This window comes from Pavona decussata, unplaced genomic scaffold, assembly GCF_977016875.1.
Source record: "Pavona decussata unplaced genomic scaffold, jaPavDecu1.1 SCAFFOLD_199, whole genome shotgun sequence".
NCBI lineage: Eukaryota > Metazoa > Cnidaria > Anthozoa > Scleractinia > Agariciidae > Pavona > Pavona decussata.
The window spans coordinates 1,094,734-1,121,363 of NW_028145607.1; the positions used below are offsets into that span (position 1 = coordinate 1,094,734).

The 26,630-nt window shown below is 39.9% G+C and overlaps 5 protein-coding genes across 6 annotated transcripts in view; 2 read left to right on the top strand and 3 right to left on the bottom strand.

The window, feature by feature from the left end:
* Window positions 1-25,324, bottom strand: part of LOC146461378 (uncharacterized) — a 69,134-nt gene extending 43,810 nt beyond the window's left edge. Inside the window, exons 1-3 of one of the 2 annotated variants that reach the window (XM_085087012.1) lie at window positions 24,928-25,324; window positions 24,676-24,811; window positions 14,233-14,322 (exon numbers count right to left, since the gene is read on the bottom strand). In XM_085087012.1, the coding sequence (XP_084943138.1) occupies window positions 14,233-14,322; window positions 24,676-24,811; window positions 24,928-25,078 (377 nt within the window). In that variant the 5' untranslated portion in view covers window positions 25,079-25,324. Of the gene's footprint in view, window positions 1-6,818; window positions 6,945-14,232; window positions 14,323-24,675; window positions 24,812-24,927 lie in introns of those variants that run through there. The other variant, XR_014857422.1, reaches the window with a different exon arrangement.
* LOC146461375 (uncharacterized) overlaps window positions 1-26,630 on the bottom strand; it is a 92,313-nt gene that overhangs the window by 65,317 nt on the left and 366 nt on the right. Inside the window, exon 2 of the mRNA XM_085087013.1 lies at window positions 25,570-25,707. Within this exon, the coding sequence (XP_084943139.1) occupies window positions 25,570-25,686 (117 nt within the window). The 5' untranslated portion in view covers window positions 25,687-25,707. The remainder of the gene's footprint in view (window positions 1-25,569; window positions 25,708-26,630) is intronic.
* LOC146461380 (uncharacterized) overlaps window positions 1-26,630 on the top strand; it is a 51,044-nt gene that overhangs the window by 15,717 nt on the left and 8,697 nt on the right. The window lies entirely within an intron of this gene.
* Window positions 8,308-10,623, bottom strand: LOC146461383 (BTB and MATH domain-containing protein 36-like). The gene has a single exon (XM_085086945.1). It carries the CDS (start codon window positions 10,358-10,360, stop codon window positions 9,647-9,649), a length of 714 nt encoding a protein of 237 aa, XP_084943071.1. The 5' UTR covers window positions 10,361-10,623; the 3' UTR covers window positions 8,308-9,646.
* On the top strand, window positions 16,786-19,525 carry LOC146461384 (E3 ubiquitin-protein ligase TRIM56-like). The gene has a single exon (XM_085086981.1). It carries the CDS (start codon window positions 16,807-16,809, stop codon window positions 18,850-18,852), a length of 2,046 nt encoding a protein of 681 aa, XP_084943107.1. The 5' UTR covers window positions 16,786-16,806; the 3' UTR covers window positions 18,853-19,525.

The window sequence follows — 26,630 nt, forward strand, 5'->3', positions numbered from 1 at the left end:
TTTCCAAATTTAGGTCATAATTTATGTAAAAATGGTAAGCAAACTTTACACGACTATATCTAATAAACTATGAGATTTATTCCTTTATTTTGGGAATCTTTATTACAGATGGGTCCTTGCAAATCAGCAAAAAGCTTTAGGGCCTTGTAAGTGCGCGCGATTTCGAGCAATGCAAACATATAGAAATTATAGTTTTAGCTACTTGTTGACGCTTGTCAGCGTTTCAGAGTCCTTCTCACAAAAAAAGCATTTTCTTAAAAAATTCGTAGTTTTTTTTCCTTCAATTTTTTTCAGGGCTACAATTGATTGACTAACTACCTGGATTCCGAATTCCATGGTCATTGAAAAACTGTGACATTACCTTCTATAAGCCCAAACTTGAGTAAACATTGAAGATTTTCAGCGTTTTGGCTGAGTTTGTGCTTTGGGAGTTTTCTATTGTTTCGAGTTTGTCATGATACAGCATTCTTGTTAAGCATGCGTTCAATGTCCAATGAGTGCATTCGGAAGTCAGGCAAGCGTGGTCATTGCACGCGTGCTGAACAAGAATGCTGTATCATGACAGACTCGAAACAATAGAAAACTCCCAAAGCACAATCTCAGCCAAAACGCTAAAAATCTTCAATGTTTACTCAAGTTTGGGCTTATAGAAGATAATGTCACAGTTTTTCAATGACCATGAAATTCGGAATCCGGGTAGTTAGTTAATCAATTGTAGCCCTACAAAAATTTGAAGGAAAAAAAACTACGAATTTTTAAGAAAATGCTTTTTTGTGAGGAGGACTCTGAAACGTTGACAAGCGTCAACAAATAGCTAAAACTATAATTTCTATATGTTTGCATTGCTCGAAATCGGGCGCATTTGCAAGACCCTAAAGCTTTCTGCTGACGTGCAAGGGTCCACCTGTTATAAAGATCCCCAAAATAAAGGAATAAATCTCATAGTTTATTAGATATAATCGTTTAAAGTTTGCTTATCATTTTTACATAAATTATGACCTAAATTTGGAAAGCGCTAAATTTCTCGAATTGGGTCTTTGCGATTTTGTTGAAACTTTGTTCAGCGCAAGGCACTAATGCGCACTATGTGTAGCCGAGAGATTCTCACGAAAAAAAGCCGGCAACAGCAGAATTTCGACTCAGACCTAAAAGGGGCGTGGCACTATAACCACGTGACATTTACTCCGATCGCCAAAATTTTTTTGCTATATTGTAGATTGATCTATATGTTATACATTCTATGTGTTAGACTTACGATAAAAGTAAAGGTGGGGATACCAGAGAGCTTCAAAGTAGGGTGGTACCACCAAAAAAAAAAAAACTGGGTCGAGTCACCTTAAATTGGCCATTGTCTACAGCAAATCTTAGTGATGGAAGGATAGTTGTGTGTGACAAAAACAACAACCGAATCCAGATACTTGAGCTCGATCATTTGATTTCGCATGTGTGATATAATATCGATCAAATTCTCATTGTTAATTGTTTTTCCTTGGGCAACAGAGATTTTGTAGATGAATTTCCTCTGATGGTTTCAAAACTAAGATGGTTATGACATAAAACTCTAAGCATGTGAATCTTGTTAAACAGGCGGCTTAAGAAAATTAGTACATTGTAGAGTGAAGCAAGGGATTGTAAATAAATCTTTTCTAAAATAGATTTTTGAATGTTTTTAGCATGTCAGTGTAATGGAATTAACATTGCCAGGGACAGAATGTTTTGCGACATAAGTAAATTTATATTTACTTGCAAGTAGATTTGTAATATACCATGAAGTGATGTGTGAATAAATGGTAACTTTTGTTTTTAAATGTGTGTGATGTGTAAATGTTTGATGATGGTCAGTTTGGAGTGGAAGTTAAACTTTTATTTCTGCATTTGGACTTGAGATAAAAAAAAGAAAAGAAACAACGAAAATAAGAAGAAATGAAAAAAAAAAATTATCAGCCAGTAATCACTACTTGATGGAAGGCAAGCTTGCTCGTAGGCCTGATAACTACTATTAATATTTAAATGGGTTTCCCTTTTGAAATTCAAACAACAGGAACATAATTATGTGTGTAAAGTGCTGGTCTAAAGTAGACTTGTCTGTAAAAAAAACAGAAATTATAACATGGTGTTGGCGTCATCATAGTAGTAACATTCCTAAACGTACGCAAAGCCGTGCGTTCATAAAATGACGTGTGCAACTTACAGACAACCTTGAGTTCACGTCGCTTAGTTTTTGTTTGTACAAACTAATTCATGCAAAGAACGATGCATCTTTTCATTCACAATTTCAGATGAAACGTTCTCGTTCAGACCATACCATTGTGGCGTGTTTTTAAACAGCTAATAAGAACCTTTGTTTTTCTGTACAGCGCATTGAGAGAATTTTGTAATCAATCACAAATAAAACCCGTTATCTGCGTACTACTTTTCGATACTTTGTTGTCACTATGTTGTAAAAGTATGGTTCACGCCTTTAGCTGTGCGTATATCGAGTTATGGATGCACTTGGGACGTTTGGAGAGCACTCAAGAAGCTCCCCTAACTTCCCGCGTGCACCCAAAACTCGATATACGCACGCTAAGCATAAACTGGCAATTCTTCGATGTTTCAATTTCCACTAGAATGTTATTACACCATTCCATAAAGGACCCGACATTCGCAAACTGTTATTACTTTTATCCTTCTATAATTCTGTCTCATTTGTCTGAGCCCACTCAGCCCTGGGGGGGAGGGGGGGGGGTGGCGGCTCCTGGGACGTACAGTGAAGAAATGCTCCATCAATACCCAGACGCAGACGGGGAGGATTGGCTCTGCTGGTATGGACTGATGCATAAACCATCGGTTCTTTTTTCCATGGGATATCCACATTCATTTGTGGAAAACTGCACCAAAACCAAGAAGCAAACAACCGGCGTTACTTCCGTCTTGGGAGATCAAGATTGTCAAGGGAGGCACGCCCAGGCCTCTATGCGCGTTACAATATAGGGACGCTTTTGAGATGGGAATGATAGTCCATACTTTTTGCATGAGCCTGCGCGATCTTAGAATACAAGGTCAATGACGTTTCCAAATTGGAGAATGCGACTGGCATGGTGCGTGCACACATTCAACCCTTCGAACCTTTCGGACTGATCCGCGCCTTCGTTGGGTCGCCCCACTCCCTAGCTCAACGAATGCGCGAATGACTGTTATACCGTCGTACTACATAAATCTGGTGTGGAATCATTTTGTGCTACATTTTTGTTTAACTTGCGGTAAATACGAACCACTGAATTTTATTTTTATCCATATATACAGAATTAGAAAGTTTGAACGTCGAATCACTCTTACATTAAGGTACGCATCTTTGACCAAGATTAAACGCTGTTTTGTTTTTCGTTAGTTTATTTAAATTCTTCGTTTACTTCTTTAAGCACTCAATTGACAACTGAATTGACATAACAGCACGGGTAAGGATAATTAAGGTACTCGGGGTAAGCAGAAGGCTTCTAAAACGGTTCCGTCTCTATATGCTGGTAGATTCTGGTCGCACGCAAATACTATAGGAAGAACAAAGAGCGAGAGGAACTTCACTCGAAATGTACGGAGAGTCCCCTCCACCAATTCTCTCCCTCTACAAAAAGGTTTATGCCACCGGGAACTGGGAACTCAAAAAGTAAAGTTCTGTTGTTGTTGTGGTATCACAGGATATACAGATTTTTTACCAAAGAGAACTCACCTTTTTTGTCGATAGCCTTTCACATCCCGTGTTATTAACAGGATAGACATGGTCCTAATAAAAATAACACTCATTAAAAGGAAGGCATTTTTTCTGATTAGGTCAGTAAGGAATTGCTTGACATCTGTTACGTGGTCTGTATGAAAATAAACATGAAAGTTACAATTACGCAACTACAAGTCATCCACAGTCTAAACTGAAGACAGAGCAAACACAATGCATGATAATAGAGAATTCACTTACTTTCCAGGTATTCAGCGTAAAACTTTGAAATAACATTTCCAATCCATGCAACATACTTCCAAATTCAACCACCCAGCCAGGACACTCTGTCCCAGGCCCATTTGGCCATCCATATCGGTCTGTCCCATGCCTCCTCAATCAGTCATTTCATTTGGATCCAGGGCCAATTCACCGCAAATGCCAGTCCACCGTAAACTTTATAAGCCAACCACTTCATTATTCCGTATTACCAGTCATTGATAAATGCAGCTCCATTGTAAACCTTCTCAGCCAGCCACTTCATTCTTGCATAGCACCAGTCAGCTATAAATGTCACTCCACTGTAGACTTTATCAACCATTGTCAGTGTCACGTTCAAAATCACGTTCCATGTCCATGTTGCTCCGTTCCTTGCCCAGTTTGCCACCGTCACTGTGATTGTTTGGCATGTCATGTTTACTCCAGTCATCAAATTTGAGGGGCGGGGCTTGCAAGCTCCGTTGTCCAATGGGCGCGTGGCATTTGGGGCACACGTTCCAAAGTTGTTAATCTGAAATTTAGAAATCGGAGAGCAAACAAAGATAAGTGTTATGTATTCCGAGATTTTCGAAGTACTTCTCAACAAAAACCTTTCTAAATCTGAGTTTGGGTTTCTCGTTTAATTTATCCGCTTTCATGGGGACGTTTCCAGAAGATTCCTTGTCTTTCAAAACCAGTTTCAGATTCAGTTTATAATCAGGGGAGTTGATCTTCATTGTTATTACGTAGTCCTGTAACGAGAAAAGAATGTCAACAAGTAAAAACTATGGTCAGGTTTGGTCGAGATTGGTGTTCAATTATTTGTAAAACTTAATTTGTCGTAGCTACCCATCAAGTAGTTTGCTTGAACTATCTTAGTCGAAAGATTGATGCAGGCTTGTTTTAGGTCTAGCTTCCTTTTTGCTGGGCAAAAGTAACACAGTCTTTAAAAAGAGACTTTGTCCACATTGGAAACTTGTGCATTTTCCGCAGCAGAATTTATAGAGTATTCTCCGGAAATGACACACGATCTAAGAGCGCTGTTACCTGAAGCAAATTTCCCTACAACTTGTGACGAAACGATATACACCCTGTTTTTTTTTTTATAAGAACCTTTTTTATAAGAACGTCGAGGCTGAGATCAACCAAAATTTTAAGAACGTATTAAGAACATAAAGTAGGCTGAGAGTCGATTAAGAACGTTTTTATTTTGCTGATCTGTGTATAAAATCAAGGTAACAAATGTAAATTAACTAAAATACGTGAGGGCATGTTTTGTATAACATTACTAATGGTGACGCACATCTCGGTTTTTCATAATCACTTTGATATGTTTCCTGGTCACGTCCGCGTTGATTTACTGAAATACATGTAGTGTATATGTAATTTAAGAACATCTTAACAGGGGCACCCAACGACAGTTTTCTCTCAGATGCTTTGAAACGCTATTTGAGGCTATCTGGAGTGCCTATAAAGCTCTGTAGGTTCATTTTAGGCAGCGCTATAATATTTTTATTTGTTCGGTCATTCTAGGGCAACCAGAGTCTTTTCGAAATTACTAGGGCATCTTTGTCCATTTTCCCGAAAACCTTAGGTCTTATTTCTTTTCCGAAAATCTTAGCTGACCTTTTTTCGGTACCCAAAACGACATTTTTATCAATCCGAAAACACTAGGCCTTAAATTTCCCATATCACGAAAGTTCGAGGTGAAAATTCCCTTCAGAAAATTGTAGGGGATGAAGGGCCCTCCGAACAGATAATTTACCGAAACGATCTGTTGGGTGCCCCTGTCTTAAGAACGTTTTCAGCCTCAAATCGCAAAAAAATATAAGAACGTTCAGCCTCAGCTCCAAAATTAGACGTTCTTATAAAAAAAAAACAGAGTGTAATGATTACAGTTGCCAAGTACTGCTACACGTTACAGTATACCTCACAACGTTTTGAAAATTAGAATTCTGATCTCACGACTTATCGCTTTGCAAAGAGAGGGTGTTACACGAGAATTTTCGTCCAGAACCTGTCCTGCAATGGTGTTGAGTTGAAAGTTAAAGAAAAAAATCAACAACACGTTAAGTTTCTGCAGCGTTGCGCAATGTCTCACGCAGTGTTGCAAATGTTTAGTTTCTGGATGTTTTGCAAAATCAACTTGCTCATGTTTTTTCTATTCTAATAGTGACGCTCCTGAGATTGAAAGGATTGAAATATCGTGGAAACAAATAACTCACCCTTCCAGCCCATCCGCAGGCAATGCTGGTGTCATGTTCAAAGTCGTCTAGAAGAATTCTTTCTTCTCAACCGCAAATTCAAACCATTGAAAGTGAGTTTATAAATGCCATGTAATGCACAGTGCTTCAAATATTAAGTCGCTTTTTTGTCTGAACTTAATTGAAAGAAGGCAAAACCGAACAATACTATTTGTGATAGTTTCATCGCTTAAAAGGCAGAGTCATTTTAAACCAAACACCTGAACTTGTCTACACTTGGATATAGGAACTTCGATTTAACCGTCTCAGCGCGCGCTGAAAAAGCTTTTCTAAAAAAAAAAGGGAAAAAAAATGAAATGGCTACACATGCGCGCGAGGAACAGCCTTTGAAACCACCATGGCAACCGACAGTTGTTTGGTTTTCGGAAAAAAGTAAATAAAGTTTCTTACAAATTATTCGTTGCTAAAATTCTTGCCTTTATAGGATCGTGCTTTTTCCTTTTCATTTTCATAGTTGATATACAAATGATGACTAAAAACGAGCATGATTTGCTGAGAATAGTGAAAGTTTTTGATATGAAAAGTAGCTTCTCTTAGGATTTGGTATGAACATTTCGAGTGTGCGACAAAAACTTACTACGGTCATAAAAAAAATGATCGTATCTCACCTTCTCGTTTCGCTTTAAGAGTGTAATGTGATAGCAGAAAGAAAACTGCTATCGCGGTAATCAATACCAACACCTTCTCGCTCATAATAAAACCTTTTGCTTTTTACACGAAAAAGACAGCTGATCTGTTCCGCGAAAAAAAAGCAAACTGAAAGGTGACGTCACAATAAGACTTTATATGACGCAGAGTGCGCGAGATAAGACTCGTTTTGAGATTTTAGGAGTCGAAACGCTTTCGCGCTGAGAGAAAATTAAAGTCTGCAAACTTTTGTTTCAAGAAACATCAACTCTCCTCTAACATAAAATTAGTAAAAGAAATCCCACGACCTCGAGCACAATTCGTAAATTGATAGGTACGAGTGATGTCTTAAAATTACTTGGAATTATGCGCGCCTTTGGGCTCCGCGTTTGCGCACCCAGGAGACTTTTGGGTAAAGAATGTCTGCTAATTTAAAAGCGTTCTCCACAAACGTTGGATGAGTGCTCAAACCTGTAAACATTTCTGGCAAAAACAAAATGATTCTGGATTTAGGACTGTGCACTAATAAGAAATGTTGATTAACAAGGTTTCATCCCTACCCCAAACGAGAAGTTAAATACCAACGCCCCGGCCTTTATACCCCTCATATGGCATGAATTAGATTTGCATTTACGATGATGAAGTTAAGTTGAAAGTTTTCTAGATGAGGAAAGTGGTTTTTGTCCTCAAGGCTAAGGCGCAATATCTGGGAGTTACTATTTGCTTTTTTTAATACCTCCAAAGTGGTGTCTTGTTTGTAGCTTGTTTTGCCGTCTATTCTAAAGTAGCTCATGGCACGTCTGCGCGGTGTATGCTGTTTCCAAGATGGCAGAAAGGAAATGCACCGCGAGCGGCATTTGCCTTACAATACTTTCTTGGTCTTTACTGGCATACTAACTTCAGGTATAGATATGCATGCAATTCTCTCAATTTTGAGCGGCAATTTGCTAATCGGTTCCAAATAGTATGAATGGTCAAGAAAACCAATAATCAGCATGTGCTGTGTTTTATTTGATGTCAAATCTGAATTTTGTAGCGCCGGTTTGAGTTTGAGTCATTTTATACAAAGCGTGACCGGGTACAAAACACAAGGTCGATCAGAGTTTTCGGCAGCGTTGGAGAGTACCGGATCTACCCAGAAAAGCACCAGACGGGAATTTTCAGGCTTTGGGACGTCAAGCGACTGTTGAGGGTGCGAGCTTCAAGGGGGGCTGGGGTATGCTCCCCCGGAAAAAATGTTTGAAATTATAACCACCGAAACGCTGTTTTCAGCGTTCCTGAGACCAGAGAAGCAGTTTTGTAGGCCTGGATCATAGCTCTGTCATTTCTTGAAATGATGGATTGTGTAAATCTTAAGCTTGTGTCTTGTAGCCCGCGCGAGCAAGCTCTCTGAGGGGTGAAAGCTGCTCGCAGGCTAAGTGTATTGTGACCTCAAAACTCTCGACTATTTAAACTACCAGTCTGTTTGTCAAGGTCCTTATTAAACTAAAGGCCAAATTATTCGGACCGGATAACACAAAGGAAGCAACCGGACGTTATGTACGGTCTCCGGCCTCAAACGAAAACGCTGGTCGATAGAAACAAGGATTACCTATGGGAAAGCATGCTCCTACAGCAATTAGTGTACCACTGAATTTAAAATGCTTAATTAACTTCCTTTATTTTGACACAAAATTTCGTCGTGGTTTGAGTCGATTATTACACGTCATGCAAATTACTTCTAAAGTTTTCTTTCATATTTACATGTAAATATTCTCCTCATTAACTATGTGCACTGAGGCCGTTCAAGGATAAAGATGAGCAATCAACTGCAACTAGAGGGTCTTCAGGTCATAGACTAAAATCTACTCGCAATATTAATTTGGCAATGGAATCATTACTGTCTCACAAGTTACATTGCGTCTTAAAAGTTTTTATAAGGTTCCGCGTAAAAGTTTCTTTTTTCTCCAGAAAAGACGCCTAATAGTTAATGCGACGAATAAAGGGCAAAGCTAGTAACATTTGGTCCAGACCGATTAATTAGTATGTTAATGTCTTCTCGAATGTAGCCCCTACTGATAGCCAGTTTCAATGTAACGTGTATAGCAGAGAATAGCGACAAACTTTCGACATACTAGATAAATAGCTGAAAGACCGCTTTATCTATCAAGCCGGAAAATCTTCCGGCTCATAATTACAATGAATAACCTTAAATAGTTGATAAATGTATTAACCTGGTAACTTTGCACGGCTCTCAGCAAAATTCTATTTGGCCACTTTTGATCGTTTCTGTTTCGTAACTTCAAGTAGAATTCGCTGAATTCGCCGCAACGTTTTGTCGGAAGGCGTTAAATGTCAAAACCGGCGATTTGTCTGACTTGGATTTTGACTTGTTGATACGTCCGTCTGAAGATAATAAACCTGCCTTTACTGCATAAAGTCGAGTTCAACCGTAAATAAATCAGTTGTGTTTACAAAGTTTTACAAGTCGCTATTTGAACACTAAATTTGAGATTGCTTTAATAAGTCTTCTCTCAAGTAAAAGAAAATCTAAAATCTACCCTACTAAGACAAATGTTCACTGAATTGTCACCAATCTTTACCTTGCCATCTAACAGGAACGCTTTCTTGAAACAAATACAAAGTAGAGCGATGAACTAAGACTCTTCTATTAAAGTTGCTATAAGTCTCTCTATTTTAGGCTTGAACTTAGTTGTCTCTAAGTTATGTGTTCTAGCGTTATTAACTGAGCTCTCGGCGTTGACCTGTTAGGCGACCGAACATCACGGCCTGGGTAAATGTCCAACTCTGCAAAGGGAAACGAGCTTGATTAGTGAGATGATGAGGAGCTTGGAAACACTGGTATAGCCTCACCGAAACGAGCCGTTAGGTGGCTCGGCATCCCTTTCCGTTTCAGCCTGAGCGGATTCTCCAAGTACTTCACTCTTTCCTCTGTAATCCGCTGCACGTTGTCTCGATCAAGATCTGAAAACATCCTGTGCTTCTTTAATTCCTCCCACAGCAGTTCCTCATCAGACACAAATCTTTTCATACAGCCCTGAACAGTTTGTTCCCCCAAAGGGCATCTCTGACTTAAAACTATCACTTTCATAGCTTCATCTATGGTCATATCTTTCTCGCACCAAGCATTCACATAATTTTCACATTCCGCCTTCAGTAGTTCTATTTGATATTCATTTGACAGCCGAAGTAAAAGAAAGCAGTTTTCTTTGGTGATGGAAAACTTCCTGTCTGGATAAATGGCCTCTAGAAGTTGCTGCATTTCGTCCGCCACCTTGCCTGGAAGAGGGATTTCATTCGCAGACTTCTCTTTGAAGTTAGATGACAGCATGGCTTCAAACACTGGCGAACAAACGATCAGCACGTCCCTATGAACATGAAATCTTCTGCCCTCAACCAAGAGAATCAAGTTACTTGCCTTCCATGGTTGAGAAAATAATTTTGCTTGGACCATTTGTCCAAAAGATGTGGGTCGAGAGACCGAATTTGACGTCAGTGCTACTTTCGCTAACGCTTCCGCCATGTTGGTACGACTTAGGCTATGTCTACACTATGCCGTTGTGAAAATACTCTGGCCTGGTGCCGAACATAAGTGGCCCAAAACCACCGCCATCTTTCCAACCAGAATCCAATCCTCGCTCCTCGTTGTAATGACTTCCGTTTCGGTTCGATTCTCAAGAAAGTGTCACGAAAACCTATCCAATGTGACGATTCACTTTCAAGACCGAAGCAACGCTGCATCGCTCCGGCACAAAAATCGATTCGAAATCGGCGTTTTGTGCGTGAACAAAAAGCCCTATCCGGCACCGATTTGGTGCCGGCACAAGAGCAATGCTATTTTCAAAAAAAAAAAAGGTTTGCAATGCGTACTTATGAATTTTGCGTTTCGCTGAGCCCGGCAATAATTGCGTTTTACATCAAGCAATCAATCTCCCTGCAACTTTGCAAGCAGCTTGTTCTCGCTATCCTTACTGATCCATTTATAACAACAGGGAATAAAAGATTTTCCCATTCTCAGCTTTAAGATGACCTTTCCCAGTTCCAGTGATCACATCCATTGTGCCAGATCCTATTTTTCCAGAGCAAAAAGGACAAATCTGTTCAGGACCCTCTCCCCGTGGCCTTACATGAACGCAGCCGTACCCAGCACAGGGCCGTACCTAGGATTTTTCGTCTTGGGGGACAAACGCCGTCCACCCATCCACAGGGGTCTCCTGTATACAGACAGGGTTACTAGTTGGACGTTTTTGTTTTTACTACTACACAGAAAGTTACTGCCTCTAAGACCTTTAAAGAAATCAAACAACGCTTATGCTTTTTGTCTTAAATCTTCGTGATTTATTCTCATGGCATAAACGCCTTGTTAAGCTCGAAATTGCCTCCAAGATCTCTGCCACACAATGTTGATTTATAAACCATCTTAAACTCAAGCTATACTTTGAACAGCAAATCGTTCAAATCCGCTACAAATATTTGGGAGTAGCGCAGGCCTTTAAAAACCAATTTACTCTGAATTTAGCTCATAAAAACCTACTCATGTCAGCTAGATTTAAAAAGGCTAAAACATGGGCGAGTAAGTCGCGTAGGCTTGTCACTCTTTATTTACACAATTCTAAACCGCAGGCAACCTAAATTACAAAATCATTATTTTCACAAAAAAAACTTGTACTTGCCTTTACCTCGAAAGTTTTCCAAAATTATTATTTAAAATTCACCTACCCCCCCCCCCCCCCCCTTCCCTCGCTATGTACGGCCCTCCAGCATCCTGGTATTTAAACAACAAACCTTCTCCGTGCTTACTGAATTCCGAAATAAAAAAAAACCCAACAGCGGCTCAGCGTCTGTACAACAACTGATTTAGGCCCGATATTCAACGGTTTCATTCTACCCAGCCGCCATATCTTGAAAGCAGAGATTGCCCTAGGGACGAGATTGTGGGAACAAATGCACAAACTCACGTGTTTTCTAATCGATAAGAGATACGATATTTGCGGAAAGGCACATGTGGTGAACTGAACATGTAAGAGATCGGCTTAATTTGGTGAGGCTTACATTAGCGTGTTTTTACACCGGTTCACAGGCTTGCTGCCTACTTCATTTTCGAGGTATTATGAATTTGAATGGATGTTTTTCCAAATACATGTCTGCAACCACAATGTTTGTCTTTTGGGGGAAGGGGATGTGGGAAGTTCACTACACTGGAGCCTCCAGAATTCAAAGCTTGTTCCACAAGTATCCAGGCAAAAAAAGGAAGAAGACGGGGGGTGGGTGCGTGAACCGAGTGGTGGTGGTAGGTCAGGGTGGGAGTGGGGGAGTAGAGGGTAGGGGGTTTCTAAAACACATGGATATGAACAAGGAAGCAGAACCACTGACGAGTTGAGACATGTTTATTGTGTCTCATACCGCTGTGAAAAGTAGATGAACATTTTCCTATTTGCGTTACTTGCAACGTAATGTTCCATGGCAAGATAAATTTCAGACGGGGAGCCACTCGTTCAAATGTCGCCTGCAACTTCGTTCCCAATGGTAAGGCCTAACAAGTTATCATCATTGTATTTTGAAGTTTTTGTAACACAACTTTTGACAAACAATCTTCGTCCCTCTCGTTTACCTTCCCTGCACCATTTGGTAGGATGATTATCGGCCAGTTAAGCTCCCATCTGTTTCTCATTATTAAGATTGCCTTTTCGTTATAGTCCACGTGAAAAGACTATTTCCATGTAAAATGTGACCATATACATCCACAGAACGGTAAATGACCAATCAATTCCCAGTAGATGTACCGTAACACACACATTCACTACTGGCTTAATTTTCCTCTCCTGAATTAGTGGTGGGAGAATTCCTTGCTTGCGTCCCAATCAAAAGGTAGATTTTCTTTTTCGTCCCGTGTACTTGGAGTCTGGCCTCACTTCCCTAGAATAAGGAAAAAATAATTCAAGTTTATCTCATCAAAATCATTCACGAAAACGAAGTCAAAAGAATAACTATATTCCAGTTGGCCAAAATGAAGGGCAGTTTTTCATGTAACAGCGTACAAATGACACTAGGTGTTTTAAAATGATCATGGACATGTGTGAATAACCTGGCGTCTTCTTAAGAATACCAACATTGGAAAGCAGATGAATATTCTACTTTTCCAGTTACCTGCAACGGATTTCAGTTTCCATGGCAAGATAAATTTCAGGGGTGGTGCTACAGGCTACATACACGTTCAATATCGCCCTCCGGCTTGGCTCGTAAAGTTATCATCACTATTTTTGGAAGATTACATGACACAGCTTTTGCCAAACAATCTTCGTCCTGCTCGTTTACGTTCCCTATACCATTTGATAGGAGCGAGTTTTCATATATTTGACATTATTAAGATATCCTTTTCAAAAGTCCACGCCGAAGGATTATTTCAACGTCAAATGTGACCATGTACGTTCACAGAACTGTAAATGACCATTTCAATTCCCAGCAGATTAACGCACGCATTCACTGCTTGTACTGGTTTAATTTTCTTGGCCTGAATTTATAATCGGGTAGAGCAAATTCCTTGCTTGCGTCCCAATCAAAAGGTGGATTTTCTCTTTCGTCCCGTGTACTTGGAGTCTGGTCTCACTTCCCTAGAATTAAGAAATAACAATTGCAGTTCATCGTATCAAAATAGTTCACGAAAACGAGGTCAGAATAACTATATTCCAACTTGCCAAGATGAAGGACAGCTTTTCATGTAACAGAGGACAAATGACACTAGGTATTTTAAAATGATCATGAACATGTGTGACAAGCCTGGCGTCTTTTTAAGAATATCAACGTTTTGTCCAAGCCTTCGAAGGATGCCTAAACAGAAGATGTCTGACCCTTAGCCGCCGACTTCTAACTAAATAATGCCAAGGCTCAGTAAGGCAATATTTTGTTGGCAGAAACTCGGGTTTTCTACAGATAACTTGATGATTTCCCAAGATTGCCAAAGACTAAAATCCGCAAGCTCCTCCACTAGTGGGCGGTTTTCAACCGAGTGTCAAAAAGTAATTTCGCGTTTGCTTTGTTCAAGTTTTGCTTTATTGCGCTCAGTGATTGGTTGGCAAAACTCGCGCCACTTTCTTAACCAATGAAACAAGAGCAAAACCCATCGTGATTTGCTCGCACGCATTTTTCCGCGCTTGGCACCAGTTACAGATATTTGCTTCGAATTCTGATTGGCTCATTGTGCTGTTTACGTCTGTTATGATTGGTCAAAGTAATTTCTTTCCTTTCGGTTCTACAACAACATTTGTTATCCTTACTTTTCTTGAGCAGTTTCAGAGCTTTTGAAAAAACTACTTCAGTGTGTTAAATAAACGTCTTCTATGTTCCAAAATGCCCTTGACATCACTTCATCATTTTAGTAACAAAGATTTCCCTTACCTTCCCTGCCGTCTTCTTCTCTCCTTCTTTTCTTTAATCCAATCTTTACTCTTTTTTATCGATTTTCCTCGCGGAACTTTAGTTCTTTCTCTGAAAAGGGATGATAGACAAAACTAATCTCAAATATGGAATTCACTTCGTTGATTTTCACAAGTTATAATGCATTAGTTTCGGGAATAAAGCAACAGATTGCAGTTGTTATTGTATCGTAACTATCATAAATTGTCAAAACAACATTTTGATATAATTGTGACTTGCAGTATTTTTATAGAAACGAAAAAGCGAAAATCATGTATAATATATTGCCATAAGACATGACTAAACTTTTTCTAGTTTTCTTACAGTAAAGACCCAAAGCAGAGCTACCGTGTAGCATGAAAATTTTGCAGGTTCTAAATTTTCTAATTTTTGCTGATTTAGCGGATTGACCTCGATCCCCAAAAAATAGTTCCCGCAGAAAAAAAAAACACCCGCAAAATAAAACGCCGCGAAAATTAACTCCTTTCAGTCAAATTATATTAAAAACTCCGCTTTTAATGGACTTATGTCACTGGGGCGATATATATTGGACACCGAACATTAACATGATTTTCCATTGGAAAGAGCAACTAGAGCTGTCGAGAGTAAAGCGACTCAGTACATTAGATTGGCACGAATGGGTCATCTGAAGGAAAAGACAGACTCGAATCGTGCAGTAGACCAACCATGTTCTAGTGGCGCTTCTGCAGCGGCCTGCAAGGAGGTTATTTCAATTCTTGAAACTTCAGCTGAACAAGAGTGTTATTATTATCGACTGAGTCTGTCTCATTGCGTTACAGTAGGGCATAGTTTTGCATCTTAGCAGGCCGCTCCCAGTTAGGTCTCAGAGTTGTATACTAGCTACATCTTGCACTCGAAAGCCACTCTGTATGCCTAGATAGGTTTCGGGTACATTCATACTGCTTCCTTATAAAAAAATATACGGTAGTACCGGTCGTGGCAAACCGTATTAACGAAACAGTGTTTGGTTGTGCATGGTAGGGGTAGGCTTTTTGTTTTGTTTGTTGTTGTTCAGTCCCTTTGCGCAGTAAGGTATTACAGTGATGTCTCTAACATGTCAGTAGAGTGAACTGTGACTCAACAAACCGCACAATAAAAGTTAATGTTCTGCTGCTTGAACAGAGCATCGCAAAAAGTAGTTCCCAGCAGAAATTTCAGTCATCTCGAACCGCAAAAAAATGTTCCCGCAAACCGCAAAAAATCACCAATCCGCAAAATAAAAACTCCAGCGAAATTTTCGTGCTACACGGTAGTCCAAACTTAACATTTGGGACTTTCAACCACAGTGCTGGAACCAATGAGTATTGAGCAGCACTCGACAGAAGTTGAAAAGATTACGTAACCAACAAGCAGCTACGTGGAGCCTACCACTGTTTCCTAGAGCGCGCCCACTGATCGAGATTCAGCGGTTACTGCTGAAGAATTGCGAAAGAAATGGGGCGACCTGTACCGTTTGTAACGTCTCACATTATTGGTCGAGAGAACAAAAGAACGAACAACAAAAGAATGTGCCTAGACACAAAAACAATGGAGCTACAGCCTAGTATCTGGGTCTAGTGAAAACAGAGCTTATAAAAGGTACAGGTTTACTGAAGGAAGTCGCCTCACAAACCATGTTTTTGAGTCCCTCCATGGTAAAAGACCAAGGCGATACCCACTAAAATTGATTTATCAGAGTGTGATAATGGAATGTCATAAGTTTATAACACGTATAATTAAAAGAACTTCTGAAGTCTTACATATAGTATTGTAAAAACCAGTAACCGTTTCTTTTTTTTGCGTAAAAGCAATGGACTCCCATGCCGTAAATGATCTAATCAGCAACAAATAATAGAACAAATAATATATTTCCCTTATCATGAAACCTGCTTTCAGTCATAGACATGCCTTAACAACCCATTTCAATATAGCATTTTAATTGTTTCCTACAGGGGTCGAGAAGGAAGGCCGCCCGGAGAGGGGCTTTTCCTTTCACCTACTCCCCACCGAAAGGTTTTGTTCACAGGCTAGATTTACGACAGTTGAATAATCATTTCGTGCAACCACAAACATGTTTCGGTCAAACGAGCTTTCGTAGATACTAAAAAGATTGTTTGGATTTCAAGACGCCCGATTTCATTCCGTGTTTCAACAGCGTGATACTGGAAAATAATAAAAACCTTTTTCTCATTTGACTACTTAAGGCAAAAGGAAAACTAACTTTAAAGGATAAAACCTTACGAGTGTAAAGGAAAACAGACGCAGAAAATGCAATCTCTTAAACATTGCCTTAAGGCAGTCTGATGCCAAGACATCTTGACAGCTTTTTAAAAAGTCATGCTTTCTTGAGCGCATACAATGTAATAAACAATTCAGGATATTTTTGAAACCATTAGTTTTCGATGTTACGTCAAAACAATGCAGTGATCGCTCTATGATTGGTTAATACTGGTATTATAAGTCTGATAAGAAATAACATCCCGTCACAAGACAAATTTCATTTATCCATCAACTGCATCATTTTGAATTCGAAACCTTCCCTTCGCGCCCTTCGTTATGGATATTAAGACTTTGCTCGATAATCTTCATGACGAAGTATTCTGTTCTGTGTGTATGTGCCCCTTTACCGAGCCAAAACAGCTGCCTTGCTTGCATAGCTTCTGTCTTAAATGTCTGAACGCGATTCATCGAACGAGTCCACGTCGAGATGTCATATCATGTCCAGAATGTCGCAAGGAAATTAGGATCCCAGGAAGTGGAAATCCCAGCAAGTTTCCTACCAACTTCAGAATAAATAGCCTCCTGGATGTGTTGGCCATTAAAGAGTGCAACACAGATGGCGTGAAATGTGGAAACTGCGACAAGAGAAGCGCCAACTCTTTCTACTGTTTCCAGTGTTGCTTCTTCTGGTGTGAAGAGTGCATCACGGGACATAATATAATACGAGCAAATAAAGAACATCGAGTGTTGGCGATAAAAAATTTTCAAGATCAGGACATTGAAGACGTGTTAAAGCGACCAGCGTTTTGCCAGATTAAACGCCACGAAAACAAAGCGCTGGAGTTCTTTTGCAAGAACTGTAAAGTCGCCATTTGCAATTCTTGTGTTGTAACACTCCACGAAGGTCACACCAAAGTGCTTCTGGAAGATGGAGCAAATGAACACAGGCTACTAATGGAGTCTCTGATAGAATCTCTCAACAAGAAAGCAGAGGAAAAGAGAAATGAAATCAGCGAGCTCGACCAAAGCAGCATTGATGTTCAGGTGCAAGTAGCTGACATAAAAAGCAAAGTGCAGGCGACTGCAGATCAGATGACAGCAATCATTGAAGCGAGGAAGCAGGAAATCTTTAACGCAGTTGATAACCAAGCGAAAGAATCGCTCGAGTGTCTCGCGCTGAGAAAAGGCGAAGCTGAAAATCAACTTCAATTCATTAAATCAGCCATCGAGGAAACCAGACAACTTTTGAGACGAAGTTCCAGCGCTGAAATCCTGGGATTTAATGAAACATTCGACACGATCCTGCAGGAACAAGAAGCCCAAGGTAAAAGTGACCTTGAACCCATCCCTCGGTTTAGTTTTACTGAAAATAAAGAACTACTTAGCATGTTAAACACTAAAAGAATCGGTACTGTAAAGACCGTTTTTAACGAAATTAAGACGCCGCAATCAAGTGCAGAAGGGAAAGAAAATAGTAAAGCAATTAGTGGGTTTGAAAGAAAACATGTCCGTGGCAGTTCTTTTGAGGTTAAGACCCAAATTAGGCGGTTCAGACCTGTGCTATCTTTTGGAGAATTCGGTGAGTCTGTTGGAAAGATTTCTGGATCATGGGGAGTGGCAGTGAATAATCGAAATGAAATAGCAGTAACTGAGTATTTTAACCACAGGGTATCGATATTCAGCAGTGACGGTACCCACGTAAGATCGTTTGGTAGAGAGGGACGTAATAAGGGTGAATTTAATTGGCCTAGAGGGATAGCTTTTGATAACAATGGCAACATTGCAGTGGCGGACCGTGATAACAACAGGGTCCAGGTGTTCAGTGGGAATGGTAAGTTTCTTACCAAGTTTGGTGACAAAGGAAACCTTGATCACCAGCTTCAGAATCCTGAAGGTTTATCTGTCACCAGTAATGGTGATATTATTGTTGCTGATAAAGGTAACAAATCAATTAAGATATTTTCCCCTCGTGGGCAGTTCAAACGTAAATTTGGCGGACAAGGGTTCTTGTCCCTTCCCTGTCACTGCATCCAGACGGAGCAATATTTTATAGTCTCAGACGAGCTCGAACACTGTATCAAAATGTTTGATCTGGACGGAAATTTTGTGTTTAAATTCGGTAAGAAGGGCAACAAGGAGGGTGAGTTCGATATGCCTGGTTACTTGTCGGTTAACAGAGACGGACATCTGATGGTTTGTGATTCATGGAATAACAGGGTTCAGGTGTTCGAGCTGAGCGGAAAGTTTGTGACAAAGTTTGGAACAAAAGGCAGTGGAAAAGGAGAGTTTGATTGGCCAGGATCTGCAGCAAATCTTAGTGATGGGAAGATAGTTGTGTCTGACAGTGGCAACAACCGAATCCAGATATTGGAGCTCATTTGATATCTCACTTGTGAAAATATCGATATAATATTCATTGTTGATTCAGAAAGTTCTCAATTTTTGTAAGAAGACTATTTTGAGAAATAATTATATTTGTAGCTTTTCGTGGAGTTCAGTAGCAGGTTAAATCTCAAGTGATGTCTTTTATTTGATTGTTTTTCTTGGACAACAGAGATTTTGTAAATGAATATGCTGTGAAGCAGTTTTAAGCTAAGATCGATGGTTTTGACATTTATTGCATTCTTCTATATCTACATTATATATTATTACTGTATTACGAAACAGTTATGTTTTAGCTTGTAACATAGATTTTGTTAATGGAATGATTATTAAGGGCTCAAAAGGCCGAGAATATTCCTTAAATTTTTTGTCTCTTATATTACTGTAAGTAACTGAATGTTGTCAAATAGGCGACTTAAGAAAATTAGCACATTGTAGGGTGAAGCTACTAATTGTAAATAAATTTTGTCTACAAAAATATTTTCAACTGATTCACTCCTTTGTGCGTTTGTAGCTCGTCAGTTTAATAAAACTTGCAAGGGACAGAATGTTTTGTGACAGAAATATATTCTTATGTAGTTGTAAGTAGGCATATATAGTGTAACATTTCATGTAGTGAGCTGTAAATAAATGGTAACTTTTGTTTTTAAATGTGTAATTATGTTTGATGAAGGTCAGTTTGGAGTGGGAATGAAACTTTATCTCTGCATTTGGACTTAAATCTTTTGAGATAAAAGAAAGAATAACGAGAATAAGAAGAAATAAAAAAAAAATTATCAGCCAGTATGAAGTGTTCCTAATTGTAATCTCAAAATTAACGAAGCACGAAATGGACAAATCGATCATTTATTGCTTTTTTCATCGTACTCTAAGTTTATCTCCTTCATTCGAGAAACAAGCTAAGATGTTCGTATCATTTTTTTTCATGTTAAAGCTCACCATTTTGCGAGCTACACAATGCTCATTCAATAATAATAATAATAATAATAATAATAATAATAATAATAATAATAATAATAATAATAATAATAATAATAATAATAATAATAATAATAGAAAGATCGTCTGTGAAAACGGTGGAAAGCATCCCTTAAGTTCGACGGCGATAATGTATTTGGCAAGAGAGAAAGGAGGGCGTGGCTTGCGCTCGGTTGAGCGTGAATACAAGTTGACCAAGATCAAGGCGGCAATGAAGCTTTTGTCAGAACATGGATCCCTCGATGAGGACAGTGCAACAGTTCGAAAGGAGGGCGGTAGAGAAGGGACACACGTCGATGATGAAGGAAGCGCATAAGTTTGCCGAGGAACTGCGCATGAGCCTGTCTCTGGAGTACCCTCAACCGTCATATCGGTATGTGAGCGATCCTGAGACGGAGATTAATGGGCCAAAGGTGAAAGAACACCTCAAGAAGGCAGATATGGAGAAGCTGAGAAAGAAGATCCTAGAGAAGTGGCATGGACGGTTCTTGCAGGCTAGGTGGCAGGACAGTGAGATAAATCAGAGTGGACGCTTTGCTTGGTTGCGTGATTGGGCCTGTGCTCCTACCCATACAATCGCTTGGGTAGCGGTGATGTACGAGCAGCTTTCGCCCACTAAGGTGTACATAGTCCACAAAACAGGTGCAGCACAGGGCGACGTCACTTGTAGACTGTGTGGGAAATCTCATGAGCATGAGACTCTGGCTCATGTGCTAGCGGGGTGCTCTGCTCTGGCCCAGTCTAAATACCTAAAAACTAAGACTGCCAAACTAAAGCATTGGGGACAACTCCAGGAAATTCTCCTGGCTGAGTAGAAAACATTAAACCTTACAGTACAAATATATAATATTCTCCGCGATACTGATATATATAAACTTTTAAAATTTTTCTTCGAGAAGTCAGTTTCAACCATTTATTTCAAATTGGTGGTAAATCCTTGAGGAGACGAGTTAAAGTCATCGTCTCAAAAGTGTTTCTACGCGCTCACCGGCATGAAAATTCGTCACTTCCACCAAATTTTGTAAACTGTCATTTTACGAGTGTATATGATTTTGCGTAGTAAGCCGGCCAAGGTTTAGCATAAAAAACTTTAAATGCTGAGTGCCTGTGAAACAGGTAATGGTTAAACAAGTTAGGGATTACCGAGCGAAAGGTTAAAAAGAATCAGTATATTGGCAGAATGATTACGTAGTCAAGCTAAACGCTGTCGAATTGAGCGGAATTCGTTTACAGATCAGTGTCAAATTTTTCAACATCGGTCACAAATGAGTTTCTCGATTTCTTACTGCTTCTTATGACGGCTGTTGGCTTACTGATTTCAAGAAGTATTACACGTAAGACTGAGATTAATGTCTATTCGTTTTCTATGGTCATCCAAGGCACAAGACAGCTGTAAACACGTTCTTATCTGTTCTCAAACTCTTTCTTTTTTTCAAGTTCGCAGGATAAATTTATTTTCTTAACATCAAACTAGCAATTTTAACAACTTTCCCCGTCTTTTTTCAATTGTTACCTTGGCGTTGTGAGAGTCTTATATCTTAAATGTGGGCACCGAGGAGATATTCCCTGGCAGAATTTAAAATTTGGACGCCATTTTGAACGGTAAAAAAAAATTAAATTTCTACACGCGCGATCCTGGCCATTTAAGCGTGCGCGCACGCGGGTATGGCGCAAGGGGATTTTTTGGTTCAACACAAGGGGACAAGCCCACAAGTCAAAATGGCATCTCGTTATGGTATCCATCCCTGATTATGGCTCCTGAATATACTTAACAGGGATAATGAAACAAAACAGGAAGAAGCAAAGAAATATTTCAAATAGAACATAATATGGTTAAGAATTCCAGCTGGCTATTTACAAACAAAGCCGAGGAGTTGAACCCGCGGGGCTACCGAGAAACAACTCCAGGGACTTCCTTATTCCAAGTCTGACGCCCTAACCACTCGACCACGCTGTCTCCTATGAATTGTACTTTTAATCTTAGTAAGACTAAATAATGTCACTATTGTACAGTTTCATGAGGGTGTAGTTGATCGTGTGCAAGTGAGCTTACCTAGGCAGGGATTAGGGAGCAAGAAGCAAGCTGGCTTGTAGGCCGAGCAATTACTATTTAATGCATTTCCCTTTCAAAATTCAAACAACAGAAACATAACTATTTCCGAAAAAGTTTCAATTTTCCATTATATGTAAGAGCAAATCCCACTTTAAAAAACAAATCCCGACGGCGACAATAGCAAAATATTATGAAATTCACTTTTATGCTTCGATAATTGTCTCATTTGACTGAGCCCACCCGGCTCTGCGGTGGACAAATGCCCGGCTCCTGGGACGTATAGTGAGGAAAAATGCCTCATCGATACCCGGGGGGGGGGGGGTACTCCCCTATATGGGCTATACGGGGACGTGCCGCTGGATAGGGTATGGTTTTTGGCCCCTCTGCCCTGAACAGGGTATACAATTTCAAGCGAGTCTATCCTTGACTGTCGTCAAGTGTTTGGCAATCCGAAATCAGAGACGTTTCCACTTGAGGTTCACCGCTGTTAATGCGAAATTTTGGGATTTTTCGCCATCACTTCTAGGAAGTGTATTTTTTTATCTGTTGTGATTGGTGTTCGCGTTTCAATGCGTGAAACATCACGTCCGGTAAGTGACAGTGGGCCTTGAAATGTTATTACTATTGCCAATAAACACTTGTGTAACACAAGAGCTAGATGTTGTCGTTTGTCCTAAATAGGGCCCTAAAATAGAGGGCATTGTCCTACACAGGGTAGGTATTTAAGGTTATTTTCGTCCTAAACAGGGTCAGGGTTTCAAACCCCCAGCGGCACCCCTATACCCAAACATGGATAAAGTGCCCACCTCCCCCTCCCTGGGATCAATACCCAGACGGGGGCGGGGGTTTGTATGGGCTCTGCTGGTACTGATGCATAAACTACTAGTTCTTGTTTCCATCAGAAATCCATATTCATTGGTGAAAAACAGCACCAAAAACAAGAAACAAACAGCACCGTGGCTGTACTATACATCAAAGGGGTATCACAGGCTCTTTGCAGTACCCTTTATACTCAAAGCTCAAAGCCACTAGTTTATTACCCTTTAGCTAGTAAGTGCTACCTTTGTTAACTAAAGGGTTTACACTAACCAGCAGAGAAGGCCTTGGCACTGTTCAATACTGTTACTCTAAAAGGGGAAGAGTATACTCAGCTTAAACCGGAGAGCCTTTTTGCCTTGCTTTGTACGCATACCCAAAACGTGCAAGGATATATCTTTTGTTAACATTTGCAATAGTTAGTTGCTTTAGTTTGTTTAACATAGAAGCATTACTACTGGCGTCAGTCGTGATCTCTTTATAGAAAGATCGTGTTTATTTATGTAGTTGTTTGTTTGTTTGTTTATTCATTTATTTCTTCTTTCATTTGTCCATCAATCCGCTCGTTCGTTTGTTTAATTTATTGTATTTTAGTGTCAATACCGACATAGTTTGCAGACTCTTCTTTCGACATTCACACACCAATTTGTGTTTACCGACGCGAGTGTTAACACGAGAAGGCGAGCGTTTAGCCCTAGTCTTTAGAAAGAAAGGAAGCGGGTCTCGATTAGCGATAGGAGAATGTAAGGCGGGCATGCGCAACAGAACTTACAAGTTCCCGCAATTTAGCGGTCCCTAGAAAACCTCCAGGGCCGGGTTGTCCGAAAGCCGATTAACGCTAATCTACGATTAAAAGTCAATCGAGGTTTTTATCTCGCTTTTTAAAAGTGGTTTTAAAGCCTAATTTTTTTTAATTCAATATTTATCCAGGGGCATCCAATTTAGCAGAGCTAGTTTTAATGGAGCCCTGACACAGCACAAGACAAAACACAAAACATTGAAACAAAAAAACAAAAAACAAAACAAAAAAAATTGCAAGCTAATTGCAAGCTAAAGGTAAAGAAAAGTGTAAGTCAAAACTGAGGGGCAAAAATCATTTTGAAAAATCTTTATTGACTAGTAATTAAACTTGAATCAAAGTTCACGTTAACCCAAGACAAGCTTAATCGGGCTTTGAACAACTGGGCCCAGGTGACAGGTCCCATAACCCTGTCTCTAACAACAGTCAAAATTTGAGTTAACCTCTGGAGCGTTACTTCCGTTTTGGAAGATCAAGATTGTCAAGGGACGCAGGCCCAGGCCACTATACGCGTAACAATATAGGGACCCTTTTGAGCTTGAGATGGGGGATGGCAGTCAATACTTTTGCGTGAGTCTGTTCCCGCTAGCACAATGTGCGATCTTAGAATACAAGGTCAATGACGTTTCCGAATTGGAGAATGGGACTGGTGCGTGCACGCTTTCAACCCTTCGAACCTTTCGGATATCCGCGCCTCCGTTGAGTCCCCCCACTCCTTAGCTTAACGAATGACTGTTGTGCAGTCGCCTTGCATAAATTTGGTGTTGGTATCATTTTGTGTTGCATTTTTTGTTCAACGTGCGTCAAATACGAACCACTGAATTTTATATTTATCCATATAGACAGATATGGAACGTTTGAAAGTCGAATCGCTCTTATATAAAGGTACGTTGGTTTGACAAAGATAAAACGCTGTTTTGTTTTTCGTTAGTTTATTTAACTTCTTCGTTTGCTTCTTGATAGAAATCTTACGGTATTTTACGAAATTTATTCAACCAAATCTCAGCAAGAGTTAATTCCAAACTGAGAAAAAAAAAAAGCTCTTTTGACTATAGCAATGACAATAACCCAGTACAACAGAGGAAAGCACAAAAAAGCGTAAACTCTAAAAAAAACAAAGTTTTGTTGTTGTTGTTGTGCCACAGGAAATACAGAATTGTTACTATAGAGAACTCACCTTCTTTGTCGATAGCCTTTTACAGCCCGTATTATCAACAGGATGGGGAAGGTCCCAATAAAAATACCAGTCATTAAAAGGAAGGCCTCTTTTCTGGTCAGGTCAGTGACGAATTGCTTGACATCTGTCACGTGATCTGTAAGAAAATAAACATGAAAGTTAGAATTACGTTACGCAACTACAGGGCATGCGCAGTCTAAATTGACGACAGAGCAAACACACTGATACATGACAGTAGAGAAATTCACTTACTTTCCAGGTATTCAGCGTAAAATTTTGCAATGACATTTCCGAGCCATGCACAATACTTCCAAATTCCACCACCTAGCCAGGACACTCTGTCCCAGGCCCAGTTGGCCATCCATATCGCCCTGTCCCATGCCTCCCCAATCAGCCATTTCATTTGGATCCAGGACTAATTCCTCGCAAATGTCACGTCACCGTAGACTTTATAAGCCAGCCACTTTATTCTTCCATAGCACCAGACAATCATAAATGCAGCTCCACTGTTAACCTTCTCAGCCAGCCACTCATTCTTGAATAGCACTAGTCAGCTACAAATGTCACCCCACTGTACACTTTATCAACCATTAACAGTGTCACGTTCAAAATCGCGTTCCATGTCCCAGTTACTCCGTTCCTTGCCCAGTTTACCACCGTCCTTGTGGTTGTTTGGCACTTCGTGTTTACTCCATTCATGAAACCCGGCGGGGGGGGGGGGGGGGGGTGGGGGGGCTTGTAGGTTCTGTTGTCCAATGGGTGGGTTGCATTTGCGGCACACATTCCAAAGTTGTTAATCTGAAATTTAAAAACCGGAGAGCAAACAAGGATAAGTGGTATGTGTTCCGAGATTATTGAAGTACATCCCAACGAAAAACTCTCGAAATCACTAACCTTTCCGAGTTTGGGTTTCTCGTATTTATCCGCGTTCATGGGGACGTTTCCAGAAGATTTCTTGTATTTCAAAATGAGTTTGAGATTCAGTTTATATTCAGGGGAGTTGATGTTCATCGTTATTACGTAATCCCGTAACTGGAGAAAAGAATGTCAACAAATAAAAACTATGGTCAGGTTTGGTCGAGACTGGTGTACAATCATTGGCAAAACTTAATTTGCCGTAGCTACCCATCGAGTAGTTTTCTTGAACTATATAATTTTCGAAAGATTGATGCAGGCGCATTTTAGGTCTGCTTCCTTTGTGCTGGGCAAAAGTAACACAGGCTTTATGAAGAGATTTTCTCCGCATTGGAAACTTGTGCATTTCCAAAGCAGACTTATAGAGAATTATAGAGAATTATAGAGAATTTTCCCTGCAACTTCTGACGCAGCTATATAACGATAACAGTTGTCGAGTGTACCTCACAACGTTTTGAAAAGAATAATTATGTTCTCACGACCTTGCGTTTTGCAAAGAGAGGGTATTATACGAGAATTTTCGTCCAAGTTTTAGTTTCCAGATATTTTGTAAAATCAACTTGTTCATGCTTCTTCAATGCTAATAGTGACGCTACTGAGATTGAAAGGATTGAAATATCGTGAAAAAAAATGATTCACCCTTCCCGCCCATCCGCTGGCAATGCTGGTGTCATGTTCAAAGTCGTTTAAGAAGAATTCTTTCTTATCAACCGCAAATTCAAACCCTGCGAAAGAGAGTTTATAAATGCCATTTAAAGCACAGTGCCTCAAATATCAGGTCGCTGTTTTGTCTGAACTGAATTGAAAATAGGAAAAACCAAACAATACTATTTGTAATAGTTTCATTGCTTTGAAGGTAAAATCATTTTTAACCAAAAGCAATTACTTTTGTTGAAACTTTCTTAAACGAATTTCGACTAAACTGTCTAAGCGCGCTCTAAAAAAGCTTTTCTATAAAAGGAAAAATGAAATGGCTACACACGCGCGCTATGAACAACCTTTGGAACTGCCATGGCAACCGAAAGTTGTTTGATTTTCGG

Excerpts from the sequence above, each read along its gene's own strand:
- LOC146461383 (XM_085086945.1), bottom strand. The coding sequence starts at position 10,360 with ATGGCGGAAGCGTTAGCGAAAGTAGCACTGACGTCAAATTCGGTCTCT.
- LOC146461384 (XM_085086981.1), top strand. The coding sequence starts at position 16,807 with ATGGATATTAAGACTTTGCTCGATAATCTTCATGACGAAGTATTCTGT.